Source organism: Polypterus senegalus, chromosome 2 (genome assembly GCF_016835505.1).
Source record: "Polypterus senegalus isolate Bchr_013 chromosome 2, ASM1683550v1, whole genome shotgun sequence".
Lineage (NCBI taxonomy): Eukaryota > Metazoa > Chordata > Cladistia > Polypteriformes > Polypteridae > Polypterus > Polypterus senegalus.
Genome location: NC_053155.1, coordinates 48,750,675 through 48,766,220, shown reverse-complemented (window position 1 = coordinate 48,766,220; position 15,546 = coordinate 48,750,675). Strand labels below are relative to the sequence as shown.

Genomic DNA, 15,546 nt, shown 5'->3' with positions numbered 1-15,546 from the left:
ACGAGAATGCGATGCAAACGCAGCCCGCGATTCAAAAAATTTCTCTGCCTACCTGTTTGTCTCATCTGACGGTAGCTGAAAAGCAGCATCAGGAGAGATCAGCCTGAAGTACAGCAGCTGGTGATCTGTCGTGTCCAACAGCAAGCCATGCCGTCTTGTGAAGTCCGGTAGCCAGATCGGCTCTCAACGGATCAATGTCTGTGTATTTATCCCATGCGAACCTTGCTGCGCGAAGGCGCTCAACTGGCAGCAGATCCGCTGGCGCGGCATCGGCTGGTGTTTGATCAGCTGATGCCGGCTTCTCACTCTCTTGCTCAATCTCCTAATCACTGTCAATAAAATCCGATTCTGAAAAAATCAGAGTCCGACTCCGTGATAATGCGCAAAACATTGTCTGCCGAGTGTTTTCTTTTCTGCACTCCCTTCGCTCCCTTGTCACATGTCGATGCCATCTTGCCATTGTTTACATTTCGCAACTCACGCTACGCTAGGATTAGTTGCTGAGTCAACGAGTCTAGCATTCCTCCAAGCACAGAGGGAATGCCTGTGACGTGACAGTGAGATTTGTCGCCATTTAACAGCTGATTATCGCCCTCTATTCCTGGATGTCGACTTTAGTCGACATGAGCCCTCAACCCCTCCTGTCGACAAAAGTCGACATCCGCCCTAAAAGAGTTAAATAAAGATCCTTAGTGAATATAAATATCACTACAGGTTTACAGAACCTCAGCTACAATAAGGCGGTTGACGCGTAAAGAGGTTTTGTTGTGGGCGCACGAAGAAGCGTCAGCGACTTTCTGTGTACCAAGTTCACCTATGGGAAAAAATCCAGTTGTGTGTATGATGGTGTTTTGTGTGGAAAGTACCCAGCATGACCCATTTTTAAAAGACAGGAGAGACCTCCGGAGTGAAGTGAACAGGAGGCATAAATAGACTTGATATTAGCGGTGTGATATGGATTGCAGGCTTTAAGCATCTGCTTTAAAGAATACAGCAAAAGTGTGAATGAGGGTTTATGGAGCAACGTTTTCCAAGTTCCACACCCAAACACCCAGAAACTCTTATCAGTTTCACGTTTTGATATTGCAAAATCCCCTGTAAAACAAATTTTGCTTCAGTTTTGCAAAACTTTGAATTGAATCTTACCCGTTTAGCTTATTACTATTGGCAGCATTAACAGCTTTTCAAATGTTTTTTGGAGTTTTGTGGTCCGTCTTCAGTAGTGTAGCATTAGGGGAAATAAGAAACAAGCATACAAATCATCTTCAAGTTTGTCAAACTTTTTAATTCTGCAAACATACAATGAAGGTAATGAAAAATAAACAATTTATCTTTCTCCAAAAGAATGACAACCCCTGACACAAAACAGAAAACAAGCTGAAGTTATTTTTTGTCAGAATTGGCTCCTCAGACAGTCCACACGCTGCTGGGCCCAAGTCTCCAAGAGCAAGCTGTTGAAAGGCTGGCGTTTTCGAGTGCAGACCTGAGATGAATGCTCACTGGCCTAAGGGTCAATTTGCGATCCTTCAGGAGACAATGGCGGGCTTTTGACACTGGTGATATGGAAAACATGGCGACCTGGGGTGGAGTGAGCAGGTGATGCTGTACAAAAGATCTTTGCCTTTTCCTTAAAATGGCTACCATGCGTTCTTCTACAATTAACTCATTCTTAGTCATGCTCACACCACGTGAAAGTCAAAAATCCCATCTGTCTTTTCTCCTCAAATCCATTAAAATCCACTTAAATTTAAATTTTTGCCTTATTGATACTCACACATCTGCTAAAGTGTAATGGCGCACAGTGACGCCTGTCTGATGTGACGCTCAATTATTCCAAACATTTCCTTCAGTCTATTAGAGCGGCTTGTGTTTGTGTTTTATTACGCTCTTTGTCTTTATCTGTTTTGTCAGCATTTATTTTTTTGTGTTACACATAGTAAAAAATCCCACGCATGGCCTTTGGAAGGAGCAGAAACAGCACTAAAGGTGGTACGACAGTGAGCACACACATTTTGGCTAAATGATCCATATACTGTATTGTATATATTGTTTGAAGTAACTGCTGTGCTACATTCCTCAAAGTTTATTATACATCAGCATGCTGAATACAAAATGAAGAACTACAATAATAATAAAAAATGAAAAGTATAAAAAAAAAAACGAAAAAGAAATCTGTTTACCCATACGTGACATAAGAACAAAAGGGAGCATTTGGATGCTTGACTCCCGACAAGCAGAAGCCCACCTTAATGTTAGCTTAGTCACTTTGTCTGAGAGTGCCTTGTACTTTAGTAAAAGCCAGTCATCTTCCCAGAATCCTTTTTCCTTTATGTCAAAATAATTTGAAAACAGCGCACCATGTACATGAAACGAAGCCGGGAATGTAAAAGGACCAAATTGTGAGTGAAACCGCCTTCCCTAATTTCCACAATTAATCACCTAAGCATAAATATCATAGTGTAGCAAACATTAATGTGCAAAGCAGGTCTACAACAAAGTTTAGTCAGATTTGTTTTGTTTTTGTTTTCCCCATAAATAATTTATCATTTTCTTTTTTGTTTTTCACTATTAGAGACGTTCAAAGAAAAAGATTTAAAGCCATGGCTTATACAATTACACCAAATGTCTTCGGTATGGCCAAGTTGACTGGTCTGTTTAAAGGAATAAAAAATGTCAAAAATAAGGCAGTTCCAGTCCAGGCCATGTCTATGGTCCTCACGATGTGTCTGGGTGAACGGCTGATATCATGGTGGTCACAGCTGCTGCTCTGTGCACTCCAAGTGGTCAGGGATGGGAAGCCCCGTTAAAACGGTTAAACACTTGTTCCACACGTTAAACACAGGGCACACTGGTTGTGCAAAAGAAATGTCAAAAGTGTAAAGGTGCTGGGAGCTCACGGCATCGTAGAACGCCAGAGAACCATTGTCATAGTCAAGCAGAACCCCGACTCGCCGCAGGTGGGGCGATGGTTCAATGGGCAGCTCCTTGCTGTTGTGTCTCACTACCCACGAGTTATTGCAGCGGCACAGCACCCAGGAGGCCGAGTTCTTCCCAATCCACTCGTGCTTGGGCGCGGACTTATATGCGATTCCCAATGCATACCTGCAAGTAATAAGAAATGCAAGAATTAATATCTAAATCTCATAGAATCAAGAAAAAGGAAAACATGTACTTCAATGGGTTTGAAACATTTGTTACAATAGTTTTGCATTAATAATACAAAAAAAGGAAAAAGCCGCCATGACCATAACTGAGCCTGAAATTCATTAGGCGTTAATGTGTTTTGCCTTGGCAGTGGCACCCATCTGGATGTAATTTACTAATATTATAGTAAGCTTTCATTAATAGGGCTATAAAATTTACTGTCCCACATTTATACAGGCTTTTACCATAATTTATCATTTAATTGACTTTATTTATTTACTTCTTTATGAAATTTTAATGAGTTTCTTACAGAAGCACATTTTTGGTTTTCTAAACTCTGCAGGGTGTATCTTTTTAGGCATTTTGAATGTTTTATTTCTAATAGAGGGTAGACGACGAAGAAACTGCTGAACATGGAAGCCAAAGAGTCACCATGTTTCCCCGTCAAACATTCCTTTCTAAGTCACAAAAGCCCATATAAAAAAGACAATGCAACCATCCATCCATTTACTGATCCCTTTAAAATCAAATTCTTCAGTTGTGCTGAAATAGACACCATTCCAGCAACACTGAGTTCAAAGTAAGAGCCAAATCTGGTAGAGCAATGGACAACAGCAACAACAATATTTATTTCTATAGCACATTTTCATACAAATGATGTAGCTCAAAATGCTTTACAGGATGAAGAAAGAGAAAAAAGACAATATAAAAAAAAATAGGCAATACTAATTAACATAGAATAAAAGTAAGGTCCGATGGACAGGGAGGACAGTAAAAACAAAAAAACTCCAGACGGCTAGAGAAAAAAAAAAAATCTGCAGGGGTTCCAGGCCACGAGACCACCCAGCCCCCTCTAGGTATTCTACCTAACATAAATGATCTCAATCAGTTCTCACTGTATTCAGGGTTGATGGTGATGTGGACTTCTGGCCTTTAATCCATCACTGCAGGGACACTCAATAAAACTGAATAAAAAAAAAAATCAAGTGACAGTGAGATACGAAGAAGGCAGATTCACCAGCGTTTGTATGTCAGCTTTTATCCCTCCAGATCAGAGAATGTCCAGTTCCATTGCTTCAAAACACCACTCATGTCTACAGTTATTCCCAGTTTCAAATAAAAACTAACAGCGTCAGATCCCTAGGGCGGTAGTATGTATCGTGATTGTGACTAAGACAATAAAAGTGAAAAAAAAAGGTAACTTTTACAAGTACTATAAATGTACACCATCTGTTACAGACGCAAACCAAATGTATGTGTGTACTGTATAATATTAACAATAAGAGCAGCTCACTACTGAAAATGGTAAATAACGTATAGGAGGTAGTCGGGATGGAACCGGGGACTCTTGATTACAAGTCAGCAATTCTTACCTCTACGCCACGGAAGCTGTTGTATCATCCTTGAACCTTTTGTGAAAGTGTTTACTTGATCTTTGGACTTCAGGCTTCACACATTATATAGTTTATGCCAACATTTTGTCATTTACTACTAAAATATGAAAAATGTTTCTGTGTTAACAATATATTTACACAGATTATTGTAGAAACGGAACACACATGAAATGCATGTGTTCCAAATAATCTATTATTTCCACTCTAAAACTCCAGCACTTCACTCCCAGATAATCAAGGCATGAGCTGGGAGAACTTTGTGCATGTTCTGCGGTGGTGGGGGGATGAAATAGCAGGCTGCTTGCTGCTTGTCTTTATGAGCACATTTACAGGACAAAAGACGCTGATGGAGAGGTGTGATGGGATTTAAGGTGGGCCGGATCTACGAGTTTTTTAATAGGCTCTGGAATTTCTAGCGTTAAGGGTAATAAGTTATTTTGCTGCAAAAAAAAAAAAAAAAAAACTAAAATCTTCAGCCTTTTTTTGCCTGTAGGTCTTTGATTCCTTTGTTGCCCCCTTTAATATTTACATTTGAGTGTAACTGGAAAGCTGATCTACATTTGTAAAAGTGATATAATGTGTTTTACATAACACAAGTTGTTATTATTTACAGAACCAGTGCAACAATGTTGAACCTTAGTGCTGAAAACACATGAATGTGAGGTAGAATACTGTCTTTCTTTCACAGGAAGCAGCACTGCCTTATTCCTTCAGAGTTTAGCACGCACATGTTTGTAACATACACTCAGCTGAACTCAGTTGCTACATGGTGAGATTCACAGCAGTTTCTCATTTTTCTGCCCAAATCCTGTTTTCTGTATCCATTAAAGCTGATGAATATCATGCACTAATCCTCACATATCTAAAAGAGCCAATGATATAAAGAGCTCCATTATCTCATGCAGCTTTTACAATTTTCCTCAGTAAAGCCTGTTTCCGGTATTGAGAGAGCGAAAGTATCCAGGGAATCCTTGTTACGGAGAGCTACAGTTTAAGTTCTAAAACTACTGTAAAAATCTTAATTCCAGTAAACCACTCTGGCTTTAACAAATCAGATGTAATGTCTTTGCTATATTTCATACTACTGATGCTCTTCAGAAGTTTCCATTCTTGATTAGAAAAAAACAATAGAAGATAATCAAATGTGGGTATTCTAAAACTCATAACAGTTTTATCCTCCTTTTTTTCTGAACATTGCATTTTGTAGCATTAGTTACATATGTGAGTTAAGTTTTTACCTGGGAATTACTCTGGTCCTGGAGAGAGAGAATCATTCATTCATTCATGTCCGGCTTATTTTATTATGGTGATACAGTGAGTTGTAGGCTGACTGTGCAGCATTGGGCACAAGGCAGGACACTCATGGTGGACAAGTTGTCAGTCCATCAGAGGTCAAACTTCTTTAATACCCATTCTGTCTCCTATAGGGCTTATTTACAATCACTCATTGAACTTGACATTCATACATTGTATAAAAAGTATTCACCTCCTGGTTTTTCTTTTATGTTATTGTTATACAACACTGTAACACAGTGGATTTAATTGGGCTTTTCTGACAATGATCAGCATAAACAACAACAAAAACAACAACATTTTTATTTCTACAGTGCATTCTCATACACATTATGAAGCTCAAGGTCCTTTACAAAATGTCAAGAAAATAGAAGAAAAAAATATACAGGGGTGGGCAAATGTAGATTTACAGTTGTTCATATGGAAAAAGACATGCAGGTTATGGTTATTACAATAGCTTTATTAACTCAATAGCTTTATTAACTTTAACTCAAAAGAATGTCACAATGGCACAGTGCACAAAAGTAAAATCTCAAATTCACAACTGTGAAACTACTTTTGCTCAACCTTGTATTTATCTAGTTAGTCGAAAAGTAGAGCCCTTGTATATAGTATACATTTTAAAATATTTAAACAGGAGTCTGATGACTGGGGAGGGAAGAAAAAATAAAAAAGGTGAGGAGCGGGAGATGAAAATAAAAGCTGTAGGGGTTCCAAGGCTAAGGATGCCCAGGCGCCAAATGGGCATGCTACCTAACATAAATGTACCTAAGTCGCTCCTTATCGATTTTTAAGCTTCATCCTAGAGGATGTGATGCAGTGGCTCTCATGGAATGTTGGGGTATCTGTTTTCATCTGAGCATCAGAAAGATGTAAAAATGACTCCTTAATGTCAAAGTGAAAACTGACCTCTGCAAAGTAGTTTAAATTAATTACAAATATAAAACACTAAATTATTGATATTATTCATCCCCTTCAAGTCAGCAGTTGGTAGATAGACTCAAGGCTGCCATGGCTGCTAAAGGTACATGTGCACAGGTTTCTCTCCTTCAGCTTTGTACAACTGGTCAATGAAATTTTCAAATTTCTTCTTTGCAAAACTGCTCAAGCTCTTTCAGACTGCATAGAGAGTTTGAGTAACCAGCCCTTTTGAAAGTCCAACCACAAATTCTAAATTGGATTGATATCTGCACTCTTCCCTGGTCGCTCCAGGATATTCACATTGTTGTTGTGAAGTCGTTCCTGTGTAGCATTGGCTTTATGGTTGGAGTGGCTGTCTTGCTTGAAAACAAATCATCTCCCAAGCAGCAGGCTTTTTAAAGTCTGTATTTTGTTTTTCTGTAAGAGTTCTCCTTATTTTGCTGCTTTCATTTTCTTCTCTGTCCTCAGAAGCCTTCCAGGACCTGCTGCAGAGCAGAATCCACTCAGCACGATGCTGTCACCATCATGAATCATCGTAGAGATGGTGTGCTTTTGATAATGTGCGGTGCTTGGCTTATGCCAATCATGGCTTTAAGTCTCATGGCCAAAAAGCTCTAAGTGTCATCAGATCACAGAACCTTTTTTCCAGATCAATTCAGTCTCCCAAGTGCCTTTTGACAAACTCTTCATGCATTTTTTTGTTTTTTTGACAGTGGCTTTCTCTTTGCCATTCTCCCATAAAGCTGTAAATGCTGAAGCAACAGATGTTATCTGAGGTCTCATTGTGGCCTCCCTCACTTCTCTATTTTTGTACATGGCCCACTCTAGGTGGATTCACATCTCTGCCATACTCTTTCCAATTCCTAATGATTGATTTAACAGGACTCCAAGGCATATTCAGTGACGTGGATATTTAAAGTTCTCCATCCCCTGACTTGTCCTTTACATACAGCTTTTCACTGAGTTGCTTGGAGTGTTGTTTTGTTGTCATTGTGTAGGGTACACCATGACGCTAATTCACCACAAGTTGGACCTTCCCGTTAAGGTGCATTTAGACTAAAACCAACTGGCACCCCAGACAGGTGATCCCCATTGAACTAATTCCGTTACTTCAAAATCTAATGGGCTGTACCAGTGATGATTTAGCTGTGTCAAATTAAAGGGATGAATATTTATGTGACAAATTATTTTGTGTTTTATATTTTTAATTAATTTAGACCACTTCCAGGGGTCTGTTTTCACTTTGTCTTTCAGTTGAACAGTGACAAAAAATCCAAATAATGAATGTTGTATAACAATATTTGAAAACTAACAACATGAACATTCAACGCAAACAGCTGCAGTGCTAACCACTGATGTAACTATATTGTATATAAATGAGGTACACAGGCCTATACAGTATAAGTCAAAATGCAATTTGGCAAGGAAGGAGGTAACTTTAATGCCATTTTTAAATAGGCAAAATGAATATAAAGTATAAATGCCTTAAGCTGAGCAAAGGAACACATTTAATGTCATGTTTGTAATTATACAAAATGAAGATGAAATATTACATTATTTGCACATTTATTCACCCAAAAACAACGGACATTAGAAAAGCACATGATCCCATTAAAGACACAGGACACAGTGCCACTTAAACTCTGTGTCAAATACCATTCATATTTCAAAAAGACAACACCTTTACAAAAGTCTAACAGAAATCAACTGCATTCTCCAAACTAAAGCACTGTCAGGATGCACCAGGAATTTGCTGTGTGGTGAACTTTATTTTTAACGATTTAGGAAATGCAAATAACCTTTGCTTAGATGGTCCCTCTACAATCTGCTTTAAAAATTTGCCAGGAAACACAACACACAGCCAAGAGCTGTTTGCTCTGAAGATAAAACAAGTATGTGGGTGTGAAATGTTAGGCCAGTCTGATTGTGTAAGAAAACACAACTTAATATTTAAAATAAAATCAATGCCAAATTATTCAGGTTTTGTTTGTTGGCTTAAGGACCCCAGACACGTAGCTTACCCCCACATTCTGCTTGAAGCACAAACCCCAGTTTAGCATGGCTTCTTATCTCTTTAGCCATTTGCCACTTTATGTTCTCAACTATCTTGTTTATTTTATTTAAACTCCTTCATGTCTATTGCATTACATAACATTCTCAATTGCACTTAATCTAATTTAGTAGGGTAGTATCACTGCCATATACATTTTATTTAAATCAACAAAATACACCAAATAACACAATTATGTGTAAAATTCATTTTAATAATAAATAATGACAAAATTCATAACAAGCTACTTATTGGTTTTCTTGCTGATTATTTATTTTTTAAATATGAGTGCCAGCTATTCTTGAAAATAAGTCACCCCACATTTGGTGCTTTCATGTTCTTCCCCATTTCTCCTGATATAGCTCTCCTTCATATCTCAAAGAGGGACAAGTCATTTACTGGGAGGATGTGCATGACTGTGGCCCATGAAGGGCGACTCATGGCATCTACCTGATGCTGAAAGGACAGACTTTGGCTCCTGGTCGCCAGGAAATTGGTTTAGGTGAGTTTAGTTAACTGATACATACGGAATGTGATTACATCCACATAAATATCCCAGTCTATAAAGAATACTTGTATTTTCAGTGTAAAATACTGCTCATATACACAAATTATTCTAGAAAGTATAACCTTGGTTATTCCCTTATTCAGATTATATGGAAGCACAAGTGTAGAGCAAATGATCTGAGGGATGCAGTAATAATAATAATACTAATTGTATTTATATAGTGCTTTCCCCATACCCAAAGCACTGAAAGTAGCTAAGCACATCAAATCATGCACTACTCACTAAGAACCTCAAACTGTTTTTTAAATAATCAGTTAATTTGGCATAGCTAGCTAATTTTTTAAAGAATGGCAATGATTTGCATGGCATGAGACTTTAAATGCCTGTACCAAGGGTTTAGATTGTTTCATCATGCCTTCCATTTGATGGTTTTGTTTTTAACTTTGAATTAATTCCATCATTGTCATCATCTGTGAAACGTAGTTAGCAGTATACATTGACACAAAATTCTTATTGTCTAAACAAAATGTAAAAAAAAAATCAATAAGTCAAATAAAATGTTACGAGTATATTGTAAAAGTGAAGACATTATATTCAGACTGTCTCCTTATAAGAAGGATTTAGGAGTCATAGTGGACTCTAAGCTATCGACTTCCCGACAGTGTTCAGAAGCCATTAAGAAGACTAACAGAATGTCAGGTTATATAGCACGATGTGTGGAATACAAGTCCAAGGAGGTTCTGCTCAACCTTTATAACTCACTGGTGAGGCCTCATCTTGAGTACTGTGTGCAGTTTTGGTCTCCAGGCTACAAAAAGGACATAGCAGCACTAGAAAAGGTCCAGAGAAGAGCAACTAGGCTGATTCCAGGGCTACAGGGGTTGAATTATGAGGGAAGATTAAAGGAGCTGAGCCTATACAGTTTAGGCAAAAGAAGATTAAGAGGTGACATGATTGAAGTGTTTAAAATTATGAAGGGAATTAGTACAGTGGATCAAAACTGTCATTTTAAAATGAGTTCATCAAGAACACGGGGACACAGTTGGAAACTTGTTAAGGGTAAATTTTGCACAAACATTAGGAAATTTTTCTTTACACAAAGAACGATAGACACTTGGAATAAGCTACCAAGTAGTGTGGTAGACAGTAAGACGTTAGGGACTTTCAAAACTCAATTTGATGTTTTTTGGAAGAAATAAGTGGATAGGACTAGTGAGCTTTGTTGGGCTGAATGGCCTGTTCTCATCTAGAGTGTTCTAATGGTGGTGTAGTAGTAGTAATATTGCCACTTTTACAGAGTGCCACTCCTGTGCCATGATGAATAAGAATAAATTCAAATAAATAATAACTTTTATTAAAGAGAAAAGCACCTGACAGCTAAAGAACTTGCTCTCTGGCACTGTTAAGAATTTAACAAACATGAGCAGACTCTTCAGTCCATTAAACTTTTTTGGTATGTGGAAATTTATACTGCGTTTGGAAATTCAATTTGACCCATTTTTTTATATCTTGCAATTCAATGGAAACAATGTGCTGCCAGTCCAGAATGATGCAGAAACATCATATATAGTTTTGCCTGTCACCAGAGGACGTTTGAAGTTAGAGTGACCATTTGGTTACCTCGTTGACTAAGGCCCTTCTTTACACGGTTAGTCATTTTGGCCAGATGGGCAAAAATCCTGATGGTTCGAAACATCTTTTAATTTCACACTTATTGAAGCCACTGTGCTCATAGGAACACTCAAACCTTTATCCCCTTGCCCTGATCTGTGCCTCATCACAATTTGAAAGTGAAGGTATACAGAGAGTTCCTTGGACTTCATGGCTTGGGTTTTGTTCTGACATGCAACATAAATTTTGGGACCTTTACATACACAGGTGTGTGCCTTTCTAAATGAGGTCCAATCAATTCAATTTGTCACAGGTGGACTCCATTCAAGTTCTAGACACATCTCAAGCAAAATTAAAGCTAACAGGATTTACCTGGCCACAATTTGGAGTGGCACAGCAAATGGACTAAGTACTTATATAAATAAGAGATTTTGTTTTTTGGATTTTTATTAAATTTACAGAGCTTTCTGAGAACCAGTTTTCATTATGGGCTATTCAATACAGACTGATATGCAAAAATATCAAATATATCTATTTAAAATGAAATCTACGACACAATAAAGTGTTCAGAAAATGGCACATTGTGCATTGCTGAATTAAAGAAGACACACTATTTAACACAATGCAAGCATTTACTGTATCCCCTCTATTACTGATGTATATAGTATAATACAACTCTGTTTTAGGTCTAAGAATTTAATTTATAAAAATAAAATATAGCTGGTGCTAAAGCAGTTCATCAGAAGGTAATACGGTTGAGTCAAAAGTGAGCACGGTCAAGTGCACCCATTAAATATTCTAAACCTTTCAGTGAGCTTGTGATGTATTTTACTTCTCTTCAGTTTCACTATAAGTGTGCTCATAAATGTCAAGTAGTAGATTAACAAATGATAATATTGGAGAAGCACATGGTTCCATTTGAAGACTTTTAAATTGTGATTTGTGGTGTTCATTATTTTTCACTCCCAGCCAACAGATGTGTTTATGAGTTTCATTTTCTGTGCGAGTCCTGCTGTAGGCACCGGGCCAAAAAGTAATTTTATCAAGCTTACCCTGATAGATGTGCATTTCTCTCCAAGTATCACAAGACAACTCCATGCTGATCTTGCTAAACTGAAAGCTTGTTTGTGCTAGGGTGAAAATGGCATGAAATGCTCCCATTCCAAATTATCAGTTTATAAGTGCAAAAGGTCTTTGGCTACTTTTCTATTAGTTAAAACAACTTCTGCAGTAGACTTTGATACTTTCCCAAGTCTTTTTTTAAACATTTAATGAGCCTGAAATTTTTGTGCTTCAGAAAATACTGTTTATATGATGATGATTTTAACTTCATTTGTTTAAAAAGAAAGTACTGGTGTTTTGCTGTCTGATTAACTTGTCATCCTAAGGGCTATGTCTGGAAACTTCAGTAAAGTATACACACATAAAAATATGATGTACATTTGTAACTAAGACTACATTTTAGTCTCATTATAATGGATACTAAATTAAGTATAATTCTTAGCATTTAGAGCCTGAGGAGAAAGTTAATGATTCTCAAGCATAGGTGGATTAAGTTTTACCTCAGGATAATACATTTGATCACAAAAGTTCTAATGTAGTGAATGACTTCCTTGGCAGAGAAATGACCGTGTTGGTGTCTCTCACAGGGCACTGATGAGGAGAACTGGCTCCTTACCACTTTCACTTTTCCTCTTCTTTTTGAAGAAGTCTGGGTTTGTGGTGTTGCTCTCAATAAATCCATCAAATTTGATTGAAAAGGGTATACAGCATTTTTAGCCAGCTGTGGTAAATGCATGCGGACTTCTATGTGCATTGTCAGGTTTGTAGTTAAAACTTTGAAAATAAATATTCATGCTTTTTGATTTTTTATTTGCATGGTATGTTCTTGTTTTTGTCAGTTCTAAATAAGTCTTCAGAATAAATAGTACAGTCATCTCTGCATTTACACAAAGCGACAGTTACCATTATTAATGAAAAGCAAGGATCAGGAGAAAGAACTGTAGCCAAAGTAAGAAACCGAGAGTCAAAATTGGGTAAACTAAATGGTGCATCCAAATCCTAATTGCTAAACAAACTCATAGTTTGAAATCATTCCTAGTTGTTGTTAATTGATCCAAAAAGTATTAAGTGTCAAACCCTGTGGACAAGACAAAAAATATGAAGTTAAGAAACATGTTGGCAAAAAGTTCAAAAGGTAAAATTACTAACCAGAAAGCCTAATAAATTCATTTCAGAATATCCACAATCTCGGACAACCTGGAAGTGCACAACACTGACATTTAAACCATCATGACAGTGACATCATGTTTTGTATACTTCTGGTTATCCCCTCACAGTACACAGTGTAGCAATAGTAAAGGAACTTCCACAAAATGGTGGCGCCCAACAAAATAAAAATTACATCTCATAATAAACAAATTAAGATGAGAAAATATTTACTCATTCATGATGACACCAAAGGTAGGAAATAACAATAGAAATGTGTTCCCTGTAGAAAAAAATAAAACAAATGGATGAAATCCATAGTAAGTATGCAAAGGAAATTTAAAAAGTTGAATATAGTATGCACTTCAGTGGTTTAAGATTATTTTAGTGTCTTTTGAATTTTTTTTTTTTGTCTTCTTCATATTAATTTAATTGTTTCTTTTTATGTCTAAAACTGTGTTGTCACACTTTATATGACATAATTCTTTTTGAGCATTGCACATGCTGTAAAGGACACTGTGTTTTTGTTTTGTGGAGGTCGGCGTTTATGCTTCAAGTGCTGACATGTTGGACATCACCTTATTTAAGGATGATGTGCTTTGTTAATTTCTCACTTGAACTTTAACTTACTCTAAAGAAGTCTAAATGGTAGGTAAAGATTAACAAGTTTCAGACTTGTAACTGACTTTTAATCGAGTTTTGTTTCTGTCTTATTTAGGAAAAGTCTCCCGATCATTTGACCCATTTTTGTTAAATTCTAAGGTAAATTAAGAGCATTAATCATTGTTTTTAGGAAATGCTGCTATTTATATTTTTCATGTGTTGATTTATTTTCATTAGATGTTTTCACTTTGTGTTTTATTTTGCTTGAAATTTCTATTGTCTTCCAGGATGCATCATGTGTTTTGGAGACAGAATTCATAGTATTAAATTCTCAGAGGTTTTTGTTTTGTAATTCTGATACCCGTATTTGCTAAAATGCTTGTTTGTAGATAAAATGTTATTCCTTGTACTTTTCTATATTGTAATTTCTCTCTTTATTACAGTTTATCACTTTTGATTATCTTGTTTCAGCACTGTGCTATTCAAGTGCTTGTTAGGAGCTAGTTAATATAGGCAGGACTTCACTCCGCTAACATAAAATTGGGAAGGTAAAGCAAGGCTATGGGAAAATTGCTTTATATCATTTCTCTAGGTAAGTTTTCATGTGCCTTTTTATGTCATATGCCATTTTCATTTTAATAATAATAATAATATTTTTTAAAGTAAGCATTCATCCTGCAGTCTGTTTTTTATAATATGCGTATTTACTATAAGGTTATAGACAGCCAGAGTGTTGGGTCCATCCTTAGGTGGGAACTCTGCTCACTGTTAGGCACACTGACAGAACATACCCACACTCCTATGAACCTGTTTAGACTCATTAATTAGTCTAACATGCAAGGTGCTGGGATTTGAGAAAACTGAGAAAGCCCACACAAATAATGATTCCTGGGGAATCAAACTCTCTGGCGCTATCAGGCAATATAGATTTTTTTTTGTATTTTTATTTTTAGTACAAATTTCTGTCTTCTGTTCTCATTGTGACTGACCCCATTACTAGTTTATTTCTGCAGGGTTTCCGTCTCATGTCTTGATTGTTCTTTCTTCACTCAGCTCCGCTTGGCTTTTTTGTTGGTCTTGTCTTTACAATCACTCACATCCTGTCCCTACATTCAAGTTACTCTCATGCTTGTAAGTGTTGTCCCTGAAAAGAAACCAAACTCTGATCCATCAGTTCTACCTAACATTTGTCCAATTTTTATAATTTCCTTTAATGTCCCATTCCATGTGGAATATTCTAAACATATTTTTTTCTCATCTCATCATATGTTATTAACCTACTGGCACTTCTACCAACATGCACTTAGAAAATGCCTTTTCATATTGCAAGGGCTTACTTCTAAAATACTTCACCTTGACACATTGCTCGTCATAAAAATCTCCTGAACCTCCATAGTGGGCTATGCTGAACAAAGCAAAACATTCTTCACATGCTTTCTCTGGACAAACTTAACCTAAACAGGCTTCAGCTAAATGTTAAGAAAGATTGCCATGTGTGACATTTAAAGAAGCTGTCTTCCTTCTCAATGAATATTTAATCCTTTCAAATAATCTTGCCATTGTCTGAGCTTTGGTGTTGTATTTGAAAATTAATCAAATATTAATTCACACATTGTTGCTGCAGCCAAGACTTCATTCTATTACCTGTGATAGAGTTATGCACTTAATTTATTATTAAACCTTTAACACCTCTTATTATGATTACTTCTTCAATGGTCTTCCCAAAGTTTGAACAGAATATCACACATTGAAAATGCTGCGCTAGAATCTTGTCTTAGAAAAAACACATTGGTCACTGTGACTCAACAATACTG

General features: G+C 36.9%; 1 protein-coding gene across 8 annotated transcripts in view; it reads right to left on the bottom strand.

Moving 5' to 3' along the window:
* Nucleotides 1-1,286: 1,286 nt before the first annotated feature.
* Nucleotides 1,287-15,546, bottom strand: part of mid1 (midline 1) — a 637,552-nt gene continuing 623,292 nt past the window's right edge. For all 8 annotated transcript variants that reach the window (XM_039743637.1, XM_039743638.1, XM_039743636.1 and 5 more), the window contains one exon: nucleotides 1,287-3,102. In XM_039743637.1, coding sequence (XP_039599571.1) covers nucleotides 2,754-3,102 — 349 coding nt within the window. In that variant the 3' untranslated portion in view covers nucleotides 1,287-2,753. The remainder of the gene's footprint in view (nucleotides 3,103-15,546) is intronic.